Source organism: Natator depressus, chromosome 1, assembly GCF_965152275.1.
Source record: "Natator depressus isolate rNatDep1 chromosome 1, rNatDep2.hap1, whole genome shotgun sequence".
Classification (NCBI taxonomy): domain Eukaryota; kingdom Metazoa; phylum Chordata; order Testudines; family Cheloniidae; genus Natator; species Natator depressus.
The window spans coordinates 124,170,277-124,191,452 of NC_134234.1; the positions used below are offsets into that span (position 1 = coordinate 124,170,277).

Consider the following 21,176-nt stretch of genomic DNA (forward strand, 5'->3'; position numbering starts at 1 on the left):
CGCTCCTAGTGTAGACATAGCCTAAATGCACATACTCTAGTGATCTGTGGGAATTTAGAAGTCTTTGGCACAAATTCTGGCCTTGGTGATGCCAGCAAAAATATAGAGCAACTCTACTAACCCAGTCACTCTGGGTTTATATCTGTGTAAATGAAATGGACTTTGACCTGTTGAGTATAAAGATACATAAGAATTAAACTAACATATAACTATAAACAAAAGCTCTTTTCATGCTCCATTTGTATTCATGAATGGAGATGGAATTGAAAATTATCAAACGCTTATGCATAAACATGAATTCTTTTACTTAGCATAGTACCAAGGGAAGGCCTTCACAAACACCCTGTGGAACCTAGAGTTACAACAACTGAGCTCAAGGGGAAAAATGTAAAAGTTAGGGGGGAAATTAGGTGTAAAACCACATTAATCACAAACAGCTTGAAAAGGAGAGGTTTGTGATTAATCTTTCCCAACATTTACTGTGACAACTAATTCAAATTAAAACATGATCATTATACATGGCACTCTAAATCCACAGAATTAAGTGGACTTCTATTTGAAACACTGATTATAAACAGAATTGATGAGTAGCAAGAAAACCGTAGCAGAGAGAGAGAAGAGGTGCTCTCTATCACTGTCAAAAGATGCAGTAGACTGCTAAGTAATAGCCATGCACCAGATTGCATCATTCACAATCCGAGCCAGAATTGGGGCTGGGTGAACATGCACCACACCAGGGGGAGCTCTGTATCTTCAGAGGCACGATCCTTTCTCCATCTCTCCTTAAGATGTTGTGGTCTCCATGCATCTGACCAGCCTCTCCTCCTCTTTGGTATGACATGCACTCCTAAAATGATAGGAGAAAGCAGTCTCTGTGGCTGTACACAGTGGGTAGAAGGGACAGGAGAAGGCTCCTGGCTCCCTCCTTACACCATGCAGTTGCCAGAGGCAAATTTTCCCCTGTATTAACAGATGAGACTCATGATAAAATTCTATTTAGGAAGGGAATTTCCACAACTGAGAATTTCTTGATAAATTCCAGTCACATCTCTTACCACCCCAACCTCTTCCACTATTTCAGAAAGAAATTCCTTAAGATCACCTGCTAATGAGAGAGAAATATTTCCAAATAATTCGAATTAGATATCTAGGAAAGCAAATAGATGGCAGTCATGCATTTATTGGCTGAAATTAAGATGTTCCCAACCTACCAGTCCTAATTCACGGTCATGTCGCTACAATGTGGCTTTCATTCAAACATCCTCTTTGTCTGTTTAGCAATAAATCTTGAAATGTTCTTCTTTAAAAGTCATTATAAATTATCCTAAATGGGAACAGCTCCCTTCCAATGAAAGTTTTTTTCTAAGCAATATATTCATTAGACTTTATCTGCTCAGTGCATATATGCCACTAAAAGTGCTTGAAAGTTAATTATGCAGAAGATTATCAGGATAGTAATAATTATCATTATGGAGTGGATAAATAGGTCTCCAATTTCATCTTTTGAAAAGCTGGCATACTAATAGGATCGAATCCTACTCACAGAATACTTCAGTTGAAGTCAAATGGCCAAATTCACAGATGGCATAAACAGCAAAGTGATTGGGTCAAATTCTGCTCTGACTTGCACTCAGGTAAATCTGAGGTAACTTCACTGACATCAAGTGAATTACTCTGGATTTACACCAGATCTTTAAAATCTAATTGCCCGTGTAACCCACTCTTGAGTGTGTGTTCTGTGTTACAGATGCCTCTGTGCCTAATCTGCAGACAATATAGTACTTTTACAGTCCTATCTAGAGAGCCTTAGCTTGTGAGTGCAAGCTGTAGAGACTTGTGTTTTTAGCTCTGGAGGTCCCCAGCTCAGTTTCTGGTGTGCTGGCCAAGGTGATATTATCACATCAGCTCATATGGGAACTTTTCCCTGATAGGGTGGCCTAAGACATCAGTGTCTGAAGACTGTAAGCTTTCCTTAGTTCCTGATCTTAGCTTGTTGGAGCAAGGACTATATCTTTGTATGTGTTTCTATAGCACAAGTACTGGTTGTGAGCTCTGGATGCTACTGCAATATAAATATTTTTTAAAATAATAATACAAAATCAATTTTTTAAAAATTCCAGCCTTATGGTTGGTAAGAGAAACTTCCCACTATGAACTGAACGTAAACCAAAAAAGCGTGGTCTTCCTGAGGCAGCAGGCAGGCCGCTCCAGTGACTCAGGTGCTGAGTATACTGTTGATGTGGTACAAACCAGGTGGAGCAAATTGATAAATCCAGCCCAGAACTGGGCCTGGGAGACACCCCCACACACACATTCTGGGGGCACTAGGATCCACACGCTGCCTCCCCTCCCCTCCCCTCCCCTCCCCGCCAACGTGTGGTGTTAGGAGAAAGCCACAATGAGGAGCCAACCAGAGACTCCAGCTGGTAGGGGCATGAACAGCCAAAGCAGGGACTTTGGCCTTGGGAGAATGTTCTACCCTTCAGACTGGACTTTCTCTGCCCTATGTTGATTGGCAGTTTGCTTCAACCCTTGGCCCTACCTCACAATCTCTTCACCTCAGTGTCACTCCACAGCTGCCCCTCTTACCCTCTTCTCCCCTGCCCTGTCCCCCCACCCTTCCCATCAATGTCTGCCATCCCTTCCCTTTTCTTTCCTGTTAGCTTACCCCTCCTATATATACCCACCTAAAGAGGAAAAAAAGTTAAAAAAAATACATGGAATAACATGCTGTTTGCTGCCATCACATTGTTCACTCTGCTTGTTTATTAGACATGGTCCCCTACCCTGAATCTGTCTTGTCTATTTAGATTGTAAGAGCTTTGGAGCAGAGATCACCAGCTATGCTGTGTTTGTACAGTGCCTAGCACAATGGTCCATCACAGGAGCTGGTCCATCACAGGAGCTCCTAGGCTGTACGATAATACAAAGAATAAATAATAATAATACCTCCCCCCTACTACAACTTTGACATAATTCTGGCTTCTACAATAAACATCCTTGAGCCTTCCTAGAAGTCCTCCAGCAAAACCAAAAAAGATTGGACTTGACATTTTTGATATTTCTAACTTTAAAAAATATCATCCTTCATCATGAAGAGAAGGGGGGGAAAAGCACAAGCCCAAGAAAACATTTTCAATATATATTTCAAGTGAAATCCTGACCCAATTGAAGTCGATGGGAGTTTTACCACTGATTTCAGTTGGGCCAGGATTTCTCTCTTTCCATTCATCTTCAACCCTAATGGTGTTCCCCTCCCCCTTCACCAGGAACAGGGTTCTACCTTTTGTTCCTTCTACTTGTACAACATAGAGTAGATATACATAAAAATCCTCTACAAACTAGGTCGTATTTTCAAAATTAAATTAATAATTTTCTATAGTTTTTTCAGATACTATCAGTATCTGTATCAGTATCTGTAAATCAGTATCTAAATTTACTGATCCCTCTTAGTCATTAGAACTGTAATGTAGGCCAGAGAGCTCTATATCATCTTTAGGTACAGCCTCAGCTTACTGAAACTACTGATTCTATAAATTGTAGATTGAAACAGTTTATCACCCAAAATCAGAGCTTCCTTAGTTCAGAAGATTAGATGAGTCCAAGATCCTAGGAATTTCTATGGTTACATAAATGGGATAAGGTTAGAAGAGATCTGGATTATTCAAATGGGGTGTAAATTTACCAATATAACGTAGTCAAAATGATTTGGTCTTTCTCAGAAATGAAACTTCCAGGAAAATGTTTAGAAAAGATAGCAATTACCCTATTCCTTTTATGGTTCTGACTGTTAATTTATGGTGCATCCTGAGGCTATGATGGGTGCCCTTTTTTTTAAATCAAAAGATAAATCTTAATGAAAGTTTTTGGTTCTTTCAATTATCACAACAGTGATAGCATCAAAGGCAGAATCAGCTTTTAGCAGAAGCCATGAAGGTCCTCAATAGGGTGGAGTTCAGCACTCCAGTATCAGTGCAGCATTTCTGACCAAGAAATTATATATCGAAGTAGTAACAGTGAGTCACCACAAGTTACTTTGGAAGAACTATACACAGTGGTTTCAGAACATAAAACTAACAGAGGCAATGGCCTAGAGAATAAATTGCAAATTAGAATTGCCAGGGAACAGAGTTTGCTATATGACTTTTCTCGGAAATAAAGCCACTTTCCTTTTCTTATGGCCCTACTTGATCATTCAATAGATTCAAAAGCACATGGCTAAAGTAATCCTAAGAGCTCCATGGTGAAGCAGTTCGATTTTGCTTTCAGATGTGATAAAGCTGTGTCCACACAAATCTAGTCTTCTCTTTCTTAAACAGACTAGCCCTCAGACTATATCAGGGTCTCCTTTATGTACAGTAGAGCTTAATTCAACCAGTTGATGAAGGTTTGAAACTGTTTATCTGGTCTTTTTTAAGAGGTTAAAAAAATTATAATGAATCAACACTATCAAGTTCTGCCAGCCAATCAATTAGATTGTGTGTTGGAATGTAGAAAAATTGTTTCTACTCGTGAGGTTTCAAGGATTCTGACTCATACAGATCAAACACTTTGCATAAAATGGATTTATTATGGTTCAAACTGCAGTATTAAAGCAACCAGGACAAAACTGACAAACTCTCTTTTCTTTGACATATCTAGGCATTTTAAAGGAACACAGTTGTTGAGATCAGAGAATCAACATTCTCTCAGGCTAGAAATCTAAGCTTAAATTCTCCTCAAGTGCTAGCTGCTACTTTTCACTGTATCTCCTGGCAGGTTTGTTTTTTTTTTTTTTTTGCTTACCTTGAAAGTTTGTTTTTGAAACAGAATTTTGTTACTAATGTTTGTAAACGCTAGTCATGTGCCAAGTGAGCAGGGCTGGATAGGAACCCACATATCTTATATCCCTGCACTGTTAGCACTCTCTTCCCAAAAAGACTATTTTGCTGGGATTTCCCACACCACAAAAGAAGAGATTTAAAGCCCATCTGTGAGAAAGACAAGAGCACACTCACTATAAACTCCTTGTCATCCTTTCTTTAAACCAAAATTACTAGTGTCATGATCTTCTGCCCAGTCATCAAACTCTCTCTCTCACATACACACACATGCACACACACACAGTGAATTATTGCAGTTCACACAGGGCCCTGCAGAACCTACAGCTAGTTCTGTTGTAACATCCAAGGATTACATAGTCAAGCAATTTTCCAAATGTATCTTTACATAAAATCAGACGGGATGATTCAGGAACTCATTTCCCAAAATGCAACACTTGAAGAGCACACGATCACACATACTCATTTGTTTGCACATAAATACCATGGAAAAGGATTACTCTGTACCTCAGAAAGAAAATTGCTATGAGGTATCAACAGCAGCTGTTTTACAAATGCATACAATATCATACCTTTTTCATTCACAGTTTCTTCTTTTATTTTCCTCACTGCTTCTTGGCCTTCACTTTCATCATTTCCAGCTGTCATCATCAAGAAAATGCAAAATTAATAATGCAATCAGCTTAAAGACTGTTGAGTACCCAGTCTTCCCACAAGTCTAGGTTAATCACAATGTAAAATGCCACAATCAGAAAGCAAACAACAAGCTTGAAGTGAAAGAGAATTATTTACTGCAATCACACTAACAGAGGTTTCAGAAGGCACCATACAAACACATTGCTATTCACACATGACTGGACTGTTTTGTCTCTTCTAGTTATTGCATGAGGCCTGGACAGCCACGTGCTGGAGCAGCTGCAGTTAAAACCAAATCTGGTGATTCAAGTGAAACACGTTTCAGAAACAGAGTCTGAAACAGCAGTAAAGCAGTAAGCTTGGACTGCATTTTCCAAAATGAAAAAGAACTGATGGGATTTCACTGAGTATTTTGGTGGATACTCATTAAAATGTCCAGTCCATCTGACTCCATGCATAGGCACAGTTCTTACTAGCATTAATAGAAAATAAGTGTAGACATCAAAGAGCGAGAAGAGACTCTGCCCTCATGTCATTGAACTACAGTAGACAATCACAGTTAACAATTGGATAGTAGTCACTGTTTGGCAGTTGCTTTGTGCAATGTTGTCTTTGGAACAGCAAAAAAAACACTATGCTTGGTAACAGAGTTTTAATTTTGAAAGTGGAATTTACCATTCTGTCTATCCATCAACAGAGACAGAGATTTTCTATAGCCCCATCATCACAGCATCTAAGTCCTTCCTAGATAAATTAGATGCACATAGTAAGCCCCCTAATGAATGCTAACAAGTCTTCTGCTGCCTCTAGTTATAGAAAGACTGCCTGGGTTTTTATAAACCTGGGTGATAAGGAAGGCTTTATTTTTCTTCCCCCGATTTTGATTTGTTATTGTTTATTAGGTTATGTATGTATTTATTTTGTTTATTTATCTTCCATTTATTTGTTCCTTTCTCTTTCTGGTTATGGAGGGAGAGATCTTGCACAGAAGAGTTTATTGTGGCATGCCGAACAGTTCAGTCAGACTCTGGATTAGTCTGACTTCCTCTGGGAACTCCCTGTATGCCCTTGAGAGAGAACATTTTATCTCTGGGACCTCATTACACTTCATTCTGGCTTGTATAAACTGCATTGTCCAAGAGCGAGTGGAGAGATCAGACCAGCACAGGGGTGATGTCGCCCAGGCCACTGAGGGGATAGGCTAATGCATTCTGCAGAAGCTGGAGCCTCAGTGTTCCTTGCACATTTAGCCCCAGGTACAGGGAGTTACAGTATTCTATCTGGAGGTGACAAATGGATGGGTTCATGGAATGGAAGGAGAAGACTCATTATTTATCTGAAAGCAGCTGAAACAGGCAATTTTGCCATTTAAAACTGTTAATGGGAAGACAGCTTGCCTGTAAACACCTACAAGCATACTGGTCTATAATGGTATGTACAGATTAGATTCAATTCCTTTTTGACCTCCTCATACTAACCATTTTGAAACAAAGCAAAGAAACACTCATTTGTAGTATTTGTTTTTCTGCAAAGTCCATCTGGGGTTTTATGACACACAAACATTCAGCTTGATCCTAATTTCTGGAAATAGATGCAGTGTCAAAGAACAAACCCTACAGTGAAACTGCCATGTCTGTGTAACTCTGCACAAAGCAGCTATGGGCAAGGAATCAACTCTCCTCACTCTTTCAGCTTAAGTGATTTCCTACAGTGGGGTTTCAAAAATCAGTCTGTCAAAGTGCTAGATACAGTTATGTTAAAAACTGACTTCTGTGGCAAGCCTTGTGAGGGTCCCATCTGATCCTCCTTTCATTCAGCATTTATCACACAATGAACATGCATATTAAAACCTCCAGTGACTTGATTTAATTCTCAGTATGTTCATTTATTTTTCAAAGAACTTGCGTTGCACAACAAATTGTAATTCACATTATTTTCACTGTTATATTAATGGTTCCTCATTAAAGCTCAGGACCCCCCAAACAAACTCAGTTTATTCTTATTTGCATATTTTAATTCAAGACCATTGGGACAAAAGAATCATTTTACTAAATAGCTGCTTCAAATCTGTTTCCATATTAGCTTAAGAGGGAGATTGAAAAGATGAGTCTAGGAGCTGGGAGCATCATAAAATTGAAAATTGCCTTGACCAAAGCCGTTTGTGTGCTGGAGGCTTTTGAAATGATTTTGCAAAGCAAATGCTTTAGGGATGAATAGAACGACTGGATAAGTGACCAAATCCTTATAAAAAGTTCAAAGTAATGTATTGCAAAAAGATACAGTAATGTTGTAAGAGTAATCTATACCTCTGATTTTATTTAAAGAGATGAGTGATTCCTTACTTATTAGGGGCAAAGCAATAGCAACATTTATAGTCAAAGTTGATAAACACATTCCATTTTAATCCCCGGTTTCAGTTGCTTTTACTGTGACAAGCTAACCATTTGGTCTGAAATTTTCCATGCTTGATCTCTGCCTTAGGATTAATTTTGTTTTGAAAATCTGAGCAAACACAACTCAACATGGACTGAGACAAGTGAAAAATGGGAAATTCTGCCACTACTAAAACCACACAATTTAGTTCCTTTTAATTTGTCTGGGGGATTAGTCCTGGGGCCTTTGCATTTTGTTCACCCCAGGAAAATCTGTTCAGTTTTGGCTAGGTTATAAGCAATGGAAAAAATAGTCACTTCCACATGCTCAGCAGATATTTTTTTCGTTTTCTGAATATCCAAGCTACACGTGACACATTCCCAGCCCACAGTGATACTCTTTCATTGTCACCAAACAACTACAAAGGGTTAAAGACAGGAAGCAACAGCTCCACTGAAATACTGTTTGGAAGATCCATTGAGGTGGGAACCAGACAATGAATTCTTGTCTCACTTTTTCCATGGACTAGTTTCAATATTCTGCTCACTTATAACCCTTATTATTGAGCAAGGCCTCATACTTCTACCTTAATAAACAAGTAGATAAAATGCTCCCTCATTTAAAAAATGTTAACTAAGATTTTGAAAGGTTTCACATGATCACTTTGGGCAGAACTGGGAGTAGACTTCATGTGTACCTAAATCTCGTCTACTTAAACATGCTGCCTCCTAGAATGAACATGCCAAATCTATGTGCTTGGCTATTGTGTTTGCAAAACAGATCTATTCCTGCATGCTCACCTTTAGAAAGCTCATTAAAATCCACAATTGAATGAGTCCTATATGTAAATGCAAAGCATCATCATCAAATAATTAGTAGCTAAGAGTCCTAACTTTCAGTCTCCTGCTTTAAGCACTGGGCTACAGTTCCCTTCAAGAGCCAGGAACACAACCTAGTTCTTATATTGTACTGCTGTCTAGCAAGTAGTTCTGTAACCCACTAGTAAAGTGGACAGTGCACACAAAGGAGAACAGCCACTACTGAGAGCAAATTTAAAATGTTCCAATGCGGTAGTAAATTCAGATTTTATTTTTAAAAGTCACCAATCAATATTTAAAAATCATACACACAAAGTCTATCGTCTGTTTTATGTAGGACCTAGACAAAAATACAAAATATGTTGCATCCTCTCACTGCAGACTCTTCAAACAGGTTACACTCTCAAAGCTGTGCAGAAGTCACCAGGAATGTTGATACTCAAAGAAAGGAAAGGTCATAACACTCTTAAGCACCATTTGAAATATCCTGATTGAAATGTCCTATAAAATGTAATAAGGATGAAACCAAAAAGGTTTTCTAAATTTGTAAAGGGTTCCAGAGAAATCAAGATAAGCAACCACAGAATATAATGGAGTATAATATCCTTTCAACAGAATTTTAAAAACACCCTATATACAGCCTTATGCACAGTGGCTGCTACATGCAATTTGGGGGACTTGATAGATTCCCTAATGTAGGACAGGATAGTTCCAGCACTTAGGATCACCACCTGCAGGAGCAGCTGCTCCAGGAAGGCAATCTCACATCAGACAGATGCTTAGACATGGGGCATGCAGCAGGAGCCTCAAGAGAAAGGATGGAAGCCCTAGGAGGCACAACACCCCCAGTAGGACGTGCAGAGAGACAACAGCAAGGGAGCGCAGGTGGCCAGGGTTCCATACCCACAGTGAGATGCATTTACTGTGGTAGACAACATGAGTGGGTGAAGGAGAAGTGCCCCGCACTAGGAAAGCAGTGCTAGGAAAGTGACCAGTTGAACCATTTTAGCAGTGCGTGCAAGAGCAGAGGAAGGTCTCAGAAAGATTCAGTCAGGTTTGCACAAGAGGTGGATTGCACATCAGACAGCAGTGATGACATCATGTGTCTCTCCTTGACTCTAAGGAGCATATCAAGTCCTGACAGAGAGGCAACAAGGAACAAGACCAACACAATGTTATGAGGGAAACAGCCTGCACAACTCCAGGATCACGGAACCTCCTGCAGTGGGATTCCCCAGAATTAACTGGACTCGAACACATTCATTACAAAGAGCAGGCACAATCTAATAATGTACAATGAGTGCATAATGCAACCCATAGGAAAATGTGATCCAATAATAACTAACTCAAACAATAACAGATGGTACCTACAGAAGTTTGTGGTGATGGATGGTAAGCTCCACAGACCCTTCTTGGAGAATACACCTATACAAGGCATGGATCTGATCAGGGTACAGATTCAGAGTTTTATAGCGGCAGTGCAACAAGACAGTGTAGATAATTTTAGAAGTATAGGAGGGATGTTTTCAAATGCGACGGGTGCCTTGAAGAAAAGCCCCTGGAAACAGACCCCAAAGTAGAACCTCTGTGCTTACCATGAAGGAAAATTCCAGTGGCACTAGGGAGTACACAAGGAGTTTGAAAGTCTGCAGAGCAAGGGTATCATAGTACCATGGCGGTGGCAAAGAAGCCATCAGTCAAACTGTGCATCTGCATAGACCCAATGCCGCTGAACCAGACATTGGAAAGATGCCACTATACATGATGACATCTTGTCAGAACTTTCCAAAGCCAGAATCTTGACAGTCTGTGATATGAGGAATGGGTTTGGACACAGAAACCGGGACAGAGTTCGGCATGCTGACAACACTCGCAACACCATTTGGTTGCTATAGATGGCTGCCCATGTCAATATGCATAAGGCCAGCATGAGAGATGTCCCGGAGAAGACTCACCCAGCATTGTTCCTAGACGGGTAGTGGTGTTAGCTAACACCCTGAGCAGGGCATATATACCCAGCATCAGCGAGTTGGAAGCAGAAGATCAGGACGCTGAGTCCTTTAACATGCTGTACTGTCTCCCAGTTTTAACAGTGAATCTGATGAAAATCAAACAGTCTATCTATGGAAAAGGACACCCAACTACAGGCAGTAAAGACAGCCATTCTACCAAAGCCAAGTACTAGTAGGAGCAGAACTATATTTTCGCATTAAAGATTAGCTGAGAGTGCAGGATGCAATCATATTTTGTGGACAAACAGCTGTTGTCTCTGCCTCATTACATAAGGACTTCATGCGAAAAATACATGCCTCGCACCTGGGTATTGACAGCTGACTTAAATGTGCCCTAGAATGTGTTTACTGGGTGGGAACAAATACACAACTCCGCTCCTTGATAGATGAGTGATGCCTGACGGTCATGTGATAAATGCCAGCGGAAAGAGACTCTTACCACATAAGTGGCCCACCTGACCATGGAAAAAGGTGGGAGCAGACTTATTTACCTTGAATGAAAACCAGTACTTGATTACAGTGAACTGCTATTCAAATTTTAGGCATGTCAGTGCCTTGCCTGACACAAGAAGCAAGTCAAACTGAGTGCCCCCTTTGCAAGATATGGCATTCTGAACATTGTATTCACCAACCATAGCCCCCAGTTTGTCCCAGAAAAATTCAAAGCAATTCACATGCAAATGGGAATTTGACCACCATACCTCCTCCCCAGCAGTTGACTCAATTGTGAAAACAGCTAAAAGACTGTTACACAAGGCTGTTTCTTCTGGTTCAGACCCCTTGTTAACATTTTTGGCACAGAAGAATACCCAATCAGAAGGGTCCCAAAACAGTCTGGCACAGGCATTGATGGGATGAAGAACCAAAACCCTGCTATCAATGAGAGGAGGTCTGTTGCAGTCAGAAGGATGGAAACACCACTGAGAAGAGATGTCCAACAATCAGAGAACACAGGCACTAGAGTACGGCAGATCAGCTTAGGACCTACCGGCCCTAGAGACAGGCATCCCTGTGTAGATCCAGCCATTAAGTGAGACACCAGAAAGGTTGTGTGTGTGTAAAAATAGAGAGTGATAGCTGGATCTCTTGTAGCCTTCACTGTAGCGCAACTATTACAGTAAAATATTAAAGTGAGATCATTACTAGGCAATTGTTTTTCAGCGCTCATAAGAGAATTAGAAAACAAGCTCTCAAATATGAAATACTGCTCAACTCTAACTCTACTGTGCAAACCATCCAAACAAAATATGCCTCATTTAGGAAGAGAAATGCTTTCCTGCACATATTAGAACTCAAATATCTCTCAGCAACAATCTAGAGTGAGAGGAGACACAGTGTCGTATATAAATTTTTGTAATTGAAATTAAATCAAACTATCTTTGAAAATGAAAAACTGCACCCCCGAGATAGGATTTAATTATCCTCTTAAAGTCACCTTTGTAGTTTTAACATACTGTATTCGAATTGACTGATTTAGAGCATAAGGAGTCTAACTTAAAAATTGGAAACCAGACAAAACAGAAAGAGATGATAAAGATATTTGTTTTCTCGGTTGCAGCTGGACTTGAAAGAGTCTCAAATAAGTGCTGGGTTTCTCGGTGGAATTTTATTAATCTGTAACAAAATTTGAGGCTCCAACAGGTTAAGTGTATTTATAGAGTGACTGCTTCTTTTGTACAGTGTACAGTATGGGCCTGATTTTCCACTACCTTGCGTTTTCAGCTGTGCCCAACGGGCACAGAATGCTGCCAAATCAGAACTTTTCACTGATGGTGCAAAGCTGTGGAGAATGAGAGCTTTTATATTAGATGTTAAAGATATTATAGCTTTTATATTAGATGTTATATTTTATATTAGATATTGCCACACAAATCAAAAGTTGCCACTTCCTTTAGTACCACCAGCCCTTACAAAGGGAGAAATTCAAAAATAGATATTTGTAATTCCAAACTAGAACAGCAAGCCCAGTTATTCAGTAACTAGTGCCTGCCATAGGTAAGGCGAGTTCTGACTTCCATTCTAAAACCCCTTTTTTCAGGTGCTCATCATTTTTGGATGCAAATTCTTTTTGATCTAAAGTTGTCCATGCTTGGACTCAGTAAATGGAATGTTCTGCAAGTTTGAACCCGGGCTAAGATTGAGCTGATCTGCAGCATCCTGGGGCTTCTCTGAAGCTGGTTTCATGATCCAGAATCTCAGCTTCCATTAAACAGTTCAGTTTACAGATGTAATGGTTAAGAAGAAAACTTAAAAAATGTGACTCATGTAACTGATGAAGAGATGCTTACAGAGAATCTGGAACAATAACTCTGAGTAGTGTGAACTGCCCAATTCCTGTCAGTAAGAAGCTAACTCAGAGGCTAGGGATAATTTAAAGGGTCAGAACTGGTAACTGTTCGTTCCTCATGTAAGAAAGGAGGAATCACAGAGCTACACGATTTACTGTGTGTGATGTCTCATTTAAGCGCTACAAAGGGTGGTGTTTTAGAGTTACCGCTACTTATGCTCTGGTTTGAACAAAGTTGGTTCAGTTTTGTTTTGAATTATGGGTGTGAAAGTGTATATCAGTTGGATGGAAGGACAGGGGTGGGGAAGAACACTCAACTGTTCCCATATATGCTAAATGGAATTTTTTTCACATAGGTAACAGCTCAAAATAGAATCACTATGCTAAGCTTGTTTTATTAACTCACTGAGATTTAAGGAAGAGGCCAACTTAAAGTTCTAAGTGTTTAAAGTCAGAATTTTTAACACATGCACAGCAAAATATTTCTTTATTCATTCTAAAGCTGAAACACCCAGGGGGCATGGCAGGTGTTAAAGCACATAAACTTTGAATCAGTCTAAACTCTGGCTCACAATTTGAGGTGACCTAATTTCTAACAGTAGTAGGGAAGCCATAGCAGCATAGGTGGCTGCTCCTCGTGGAACATGGTCGAGTAGCTGCCATGCAATGAAAGCAAGTTCAGGTATGTCAACCCCTGCTTCAATCACACCTCTCGATTGCAGAGTAGACATACCCAATGTGATTCTGTCTCCTAGTGGCTGGACCACATAGAAGTTTATGAACCCAGACCTTTGAGCTGACAAAATTGAGTCTTTTAGCTCAGGAACCAGAGGCTCATGCTTTTAGATCCAGAGATATAATTCCTGCTGCAGATAACCCTCCCAAGGGTGTCCTATTACATTATATTGAGATTTCACATGAGATGAACTACACCGCTATAGTTATACCAGTAAAACTCACTGTGTAGACACTCTTATTCAGAATTACAGCAACCTTTTATTCAGTGTAGCTGAATTTGTACATTAACAGTGTTATTCCATACATCTGTTAGTCTATAAGGTGCCACAGGACTCTTTGCCGTTATTCCAAATAACTCCAAATTTGGAGTTATACTAGTATAATTGTACCAGTATAGTAATGCTGATAATACAGATATGCCCAAAGTCTGCTCCCACTGAAGACATTAGGACTTTTGCTATTTACTTTAATGGGAGCAGATGGGAGCCCGTAATAAGGCCATGGCATACAGGACAGCTGTTCCAGACAGCAGGAACTACAGAAAAAAACAGTGGAAGTATGTGGAAAAGCTTCTCTGGGGTCACAGATATATTGAGAATAAGGTCTAATAATTAAACATTTTAGTATCAAGGTCTGGGGTGAAATCCTGGAGCCACTGAAGCCAATGGCAAAACCCTCATTGACTACCCAGGGGTCAAGTTTTTCCCCACACTATCTAGTGTTCATGTCTCTTTTTTAACCCCTACAGATTTCTCTATCCCCAAGAGATATTAAAAAATTATGCAGAACTCCAGTTTGCTGCAGAAGGTGGAGTAGCCATTATAGATCAAAATTGAGGAATAAAGACAGGAAATCAGAATGGGGTGGCGGGGGGGGGGGGTAGGGATGCCGGAACAATTTATATAGTGGGGGTTCTGAGAGCCATTGAACCAAACCCTATCTATAACAGAAACCACTTCAAGCCAGGTGGAGCAACAGCACCTCCAGCACCCGTAGTTCCAGCACCGACTCCTGGGATTCTGTTGAGGTTCTTATATTGCCCCCATCACCATGGTATGTCAGCACATGATGGACTCCACTTGTTACCAGTCAACAGCTTCCTTTGCAGCTGTCACACACATTTCTGTGAGGGGGCCAATTGGTCCTCTAACACTCTCTCTGGCCATGCACCCGGAGTAGATGCATTGCCCCCTCTCCTCCTTCCTCTGGGCAGAAATGTCACTGCACTGCCAAATAGGGCAAAGCTCACCTGTCAGAGTGACTGCTGAGTCTGCTGAGGGGGCCTCTCCCTTCTGGAGGGCTCCCTGGATGCAGAACCCATCCAGGCTGTGAAGCTCTGATTGGGCTCCATGCTTGGGTCAGGATTTGGCTCAGATATTGCACTTGATTGAAATAATTCTCATCAGTTCTACCTTAAATGATGTAAAATTATTTTGAAAACAAAAACAAAAGTGTGTTTTTAAATTTCCTAAATAAAGGGGAGAAAAAATGACACAGGAACTGGGTTTTTTTGTGTAAAGTTTTTGCAGTTCACCTTAAAAATACATAAAGATACTTTGAGTGCAACAGAAACAGTGACAGCATTAGATAGAATACAGTAGCACCAGGTTGTGTTTTCAGATGCTTGATTTTGACTTTTAAAACGTGTCTGACTAGGCTCTTCTCTACATTACCCTGTGCTAAGCCAGAGTAACTCCCTTAATGTTAATGGAGTTACTCTGCATTCCCACCACCATGACTGAGAACAGACTGATCCACCACTGCTAGTAGCTTTTCACTCTTAATAAAGTCATATTTTCCATTTGAATAAAGTTAAATTTCTGGATTGCTGAAGTATTATTAAACACAAATAGAATAATCTTGTAATAGTTCTAAATTACATTATTTTAAATTCAAAGCTTGTGGGTTAGCAACAGGAAAAGATTAGGTCATATACTGTAGTGTTTTAAACATTATATAATTTAAAAAAAAAAATCCAAGAAAACCCCAGAACTGGACTGAAAGATGACTCAAAATCTTCACTAATATTTTTATGTGTGGATAAGTCAATGTTTGCATTGCTTAAAACAATTTTCCTAACTTCTTTTGAGTTACACTATATGGGACAAAACATGAACCACCATACACTAAAAATACCTTTAAATTTTTTATAATATTTCCTCTTAATGTAGAATGGACACCTTAAAAAAGTTTTACAGTCTCCCACATCCTAAGTAGAGGGAATACCTGGTCATAACCGTAGTACTTTGCCTAAAAATCAGTAAAAAGGACATTTTAAAGTGTGCCCACTGTACAATGCATTTCAAATTACCGTGCTCAAGTGTGTGTTTATATATATGTGTTCATACTGACTGCTTTTTGCATGAAATATTCAGAGGAGCTAAGCATTAGAACTCCTACAAAAGAGATCTGTGTAAACTCTTTGGAACAGGGACCATCTACCACTCTGTGTTTGTACAGGACCTACCACCATGGGGCCCCACTCTTGGTTGGCCCAAGGCACTGCCGTAATAAACATTTTAAATAACATAAGGCTTGGCAGGATTTGGCTCCATAACAACCAGGCATATGTTTAGTTATACTGATGGAGAGATATTTCTTTAAGATTTTGGTCCCTCAGGCACAATATACATTTGTATTGACAAAATAATGACAGTACCTATTATAACGTGCATGCCAAGTCTTGCCAAATGCTTCACAGTATGATAACCAATTCCTTTAGCACCTCCAGTCACTATGGCAACATTTCCATTTTGTGTAGGGAAAACTACATGAAGAGAAAAAAATAACTCATTAATTCACGATAGCAATACAGATAAGGCTATAAGGTACATATTATAAATATATACATACATTTAATGGATCACTCAACTTTGGCCAATAAAAAGTGCAACAACAAATCTGGTGGGCAATAAACGGAACGTAACACTTACCTTTATCATCCACAGTATAATTTTCTAGTATTAATAGTTCACAAAAGACTCTGGTTGATGACACACAAATGATAGATGTCCAATTAGAAAAATGTAGTAATTTCTATTTGCATGCATTCTGTTGTTATTGTTGTTGTCGTGCAACAATCTGTCCTTTAAGAATTTCGGCTTAACTATTTCTATTGTCTAAAGACAGCATGGCAGCTGTTACAAGTCAATTTACAGGCTGTTTATTCAGTCAAACATGCATACAGGGATAATATAAGAATTTTTCAGTAAGCAGCATGATATCCTTCAGACCCTTTGGGAAGGGGCTCTGCATTTGCTTCCCCAATAATATGGAGCAAAATCACAAATAAGCTGAACAAGAAAAACTGTAAAAACAAAATTCCTGATGTCCACTTCCCAAAATTTCTGCAGCCCTGTCTATAGAATATAAAAATATTAAAAACATATAAAAACATATGCCCCTGAGAAAATGTGAGGGTTTATCGGTTTTAGTCAATATTTTGTTCATTATGAGCAGAACTGTGCAACTCTTACTCATGTAAGTACATAAGAACAGCTATACTTGGTCAGACCTTGGTCCATCTTGCCCAGCGTCCTGTCTCCCAACAGTGGCCCATACTAGAGCTTCAGGGGGAGTGTACACAACAAGACAATTATGGAGTGATCCACTGCTGTCTTCTACTCTTGGCTTCTGACAGTCAGAGGGTTAGGGTCACTCCAAGCATGGGGTTGTGTCCCTGACCATCTTGGCTAATACCCATTGATGGACCTATCCTCCATTAATGTATCCAGTTATTTCATAAACCCAGTTATACTTCTGACCATCACAGCATCCCATAACAATTAGTTCCCCAGGTTAGTTGTGTGACAAAAGTAATTCCTGCTGTTTGTATTAAACCTGCTGCCTATTCATTTCATCAGGTGACCTCTGGTTTTTGTGTTGTTTGAAAGGGTAAATAATGCTTCTCTAATAATGTTTTCTACACCATTAATGATTTTATAGATCTCTATAATGTCATCCACCCCCTTAGTCATCTCTTTTCTAAGATGAACAGCACTAATCTTTTTAGTCTCTCCTTATATGGAAACTGTTCCATAATCCATCCGTAATTGTCTTTGTTACCCTTCTCTGAACCTTTTCCACTTCCATTATATCCTTTTTGAGATGGGGCAACCAGAAGCGGACACAATATTCAAGGTGTGGGCGCACCATGGATTTATATAGTGTCGTCATGTTTTCTGTCTTATTTTCTATCATTTTCCTAATAGATCCTAATATACTGTTAGCATTTTTGATCACTGCTGTACATTCAGCAGAATTTTTCAGAGAACTATCCATGGTAATGCCAAGATCTCTTTCTTCGGTGTTTAAAGCTCATTTAGAACCCATCATTGTACATCTATAGCTGGGATTATTTTTTCCAATGTGCATTCATTTGCACCTCTCAATGCTGTATTTCATCTGTCATTTTGTTGCCCAGTCAGCCAATTTTGTGATATCCCTCTGTAACTTTTCACAGGCTGCTTTGGACTTACATATCTTCAATAATTTTTATTGTCTGCAAACTTTGCCACCTCACTTTTCACTGTTTCCAGATCATTAATGAATATGTCGAACAGCAGAGGTCCCAGTACAGAACCTTGGGGGACCCCATTGTTCACCTCTCCATTGTGAAAACTGACCATTCATTCTGACCCTTGTTTCCTATCTTTCAACCAATTACTGATCCATAAGAGGACCTTCCCTCTTATCTCAGGGTTACTTAGTTTCCTTAATAGCCTTTGGTGAGAGACCTTGTCGAAGTCTTTCTGAAAATCCAAGTACACTTTATTGACTGGATCCCCCTTGTTGACTCTCTCAAAGAATTCTAACAGACTGTGAGGCATGATTTCCCTTTACATAAACCAGGTTGACTCTTCCTCAACACACCATGTTTATCTGTGTGTCTGATAATTCTGTTCTTTACTATCGTTTCTACCAATTTATCTGGTATTGAAGTTAGACTCACTGCCCTGTAATTGCCAGGATCCCCTTTAGCTATCTTCCAGTCATCTGCTACAGAGGCTGATTTCAGCGACAGGTTATGCAGTACAGTTGATAGTTCTGCAATTTTATATTTGAGTTCCTTTGGAATTCTTGGGCAAATACCATCTAGGCCTGGTGACTTATTTCTGTTTAGTTTACCAGTTTGCTCTAAAGCCTCTTCTATTGACACATCAATTTGGGACTATCTGAGTAACTGTCCACTCATGTAAATAAGGGGCACACAATCAGGTCTAAGAGTTAAGGTTGAAATTACAGCTGGAGTGAGCACTGAGTAGTCTACTAAATTTTCTATTCCAAAAGCCTTTTTCATGTGTTTATTACTTTGCTAAGCTTTTACCTTTTGGCTGATATTTTCCAGATCTGCTCTCTCCATGAGGACACTTGAAAATAAATGTTGAGCAAAAATGCCTCTGCAGTTTTTGAAAATAAGAGAGTGAATTAAAAAAAAAAGATATTTTTCTAGAATGAAATAAGAAATTGCAACTTTTCTATGAACAGCTCTTGTGCCTAAACAAGACAAGGCAGAAATTTGTAATTTGGCAAAGAAATAATCTCTTGGCCAGATGTGTTCCTTTCAGCCATCCAGTGAAAATACAGTTTGACTTAGCAGAATCGTTAGAGTTGCTAAAAAGGAATAACAATAACGGTTTATTAAATATCAGCCTTATCACACTATGTGGGCTTGTAACTTGTGTGGCATTTTGGACTCTATCAAAATGCTATGGTAAACTCTGTCTCATTCAATGTACAGGTGCATATAGTAGAAGGTAGTATGATCACTGAAGGTGCAAATGAAAGGAGGAAGGTGGCCAAAGCCAAAGATGAATGATTTCTTTGTAACATGACACAGCATTGACAAGTGCCACTCTGAAACAATAGATGAAATGGCTGAGGACAACAATTTGGAGGTGGACTACAACATAATGGATCAAGGGAACAAGAAGGAGCCCAGTGCTTATGGGACTTTGACAAGCAGGAAGAATACAGCAAATGCACGAACAACAAAAAGATCCTGCCACAAAGCAGCTTTCAGCAGAGAATCAAGGGGCCTGATTCTCCAGTGTATTGTTCCAGTTTCACACCAGTGACTTTAGTGGGGCCATTCACATACCTAAAGTTAAGCACGTGTTTAAGCACTTTGCTGGATCAGGGCCTAAGTTCCTTAAAATTAATTTCAGTTGAAGAATTTTGGAAATCTTTTAGTTCCAACATTTCAAAACTTTCACAAAGAAACAATAACTAACTCTTTCTAAGCTAATATTCCTTAGCCCAAATAAGCCTGTGTTTCAAGATCTATTTCTTAGGATTTTCCCCAGGGGTTGGGTATGAGTTGGGATAAGAAGCATTAGGATTTTATTGATGATGGGGGCAAGATGATCCATTTGTAGACAGTGCTACAATTATATGCATGTGTAAAGAGAAATGCACTTACAGGGCACAAACATGTGTATGTGCCTACTTAATGGGCACATTTGACAAAGTTAGATAAATAAGAATTCATTAAATAGGAATGTACATTGAAAATAGCCCACAGTAGAGGTAAATACATCGCAATCCAAGACAACTTCTATGAAGAGTGATGAGGGAAGCCTACACAAATGCAGACTGTTTTTTTTTCTCTCATTTCCTTTTTATTCCACAACTGTCTGTTCAGTATATTCAGGCTTATTCCATGTTCATTCATTCTCTGTACTGATATTTGCAGTTTCAACTGTAGTGATTCTCAAAAAAAAAAAAAAAATCCTTAGATAGGACTGCTTTCCATCAGCCCCAAGTATATTATCTTCCACCTCCTCTCACTCTAAATATGCCTCCTGCTTCCTTCCCCTTCTCCCCATGTCCCCCCTTTCAACCTACCACTTTTTTGTATATCTCAGATACATATCCCCATCACTTATTTCAATGACCTAAATCATTAGTTTTGTTCACTGCACTGACTTTGCTACATTTTAGTAGAAGTAGAAGTCACTGAGAATGAGGTGGTTGTGAAGAGAGGAAAATGGGGGAGCAAAGTCAGAAAAGTGATAGATGCTGGATACATGATGAGGAAGAGAAGCTGATGGAGTGGTGTTTAATGCTGGAGGAATGGGAAAGGAAAAACCCAACCCTCTCACAGAACTGGGTTTATAAAGTTGACAGGCCAGTCATCAGGCCCAGTCATCACTCAATCCACAAAGGTACTTAAATACTTAAACCCCAGACTTAGGTGCCTAAATCTCAGGTTTAGACACTTAAGGCACAGTTTTAGGCTCCACTGCTATCCACAAAACTCCTGCTGAACCCTGTAGGTGCCTCAACTCACTCAGTGCCTAAGTTTTCAGGGTACAAGTTCCCTCAACACCTATGTTTCCGCATGTGCACCTTCACTGCTGCCTCCCTCTAGGTGTCTGGACACCTGTCTCCCACCTAGGCCCCAAAGCAATCCATGATGTCTCTTATCTGTCCTGTCTTAAAAAGTCATTGAGCCTGAGGAGGCAGGGGGTGATTCTCTAGCCTAACGGTT

At 39.6% G+C, this 21,176-nt stretch overlaps 1 protein-coding gene across 7 annotated transcripts in view; it reads right to left on the reverse strand.

Moving 5' to 3' along the window:
- The window catches only part of ZBED1 (zinc finger BED-type containing 1), a 282,308-nt gene that overhangs the window by 161,113 nt on the left and 100,019 nt on the right, over window positions 1–21,176 (reverse strand). For 6 of the 7 annotated variants that reach the window (XM_074966120.1, XM_074966152.1, XM_074966159.1 and 3 more), the window contains 2 exons: window positions 16,344–16,451; window positions 5,393–5,461 (listed from right to left, as the gene is read on the reverse strand). In XM_074966120.1, coding sequence (XP_074822221.1) covers window positions 5,393–5,461; window positions 16,344–16,451 — 177 coding nt within the window. The remainder of the gene's footprint in view (window positions 1–5,392; window positions 5,462–16,343; window positions 16,452–21,176) is intronic. The other variant, XM_074966131.1, reaches the window with a different exon arrangement.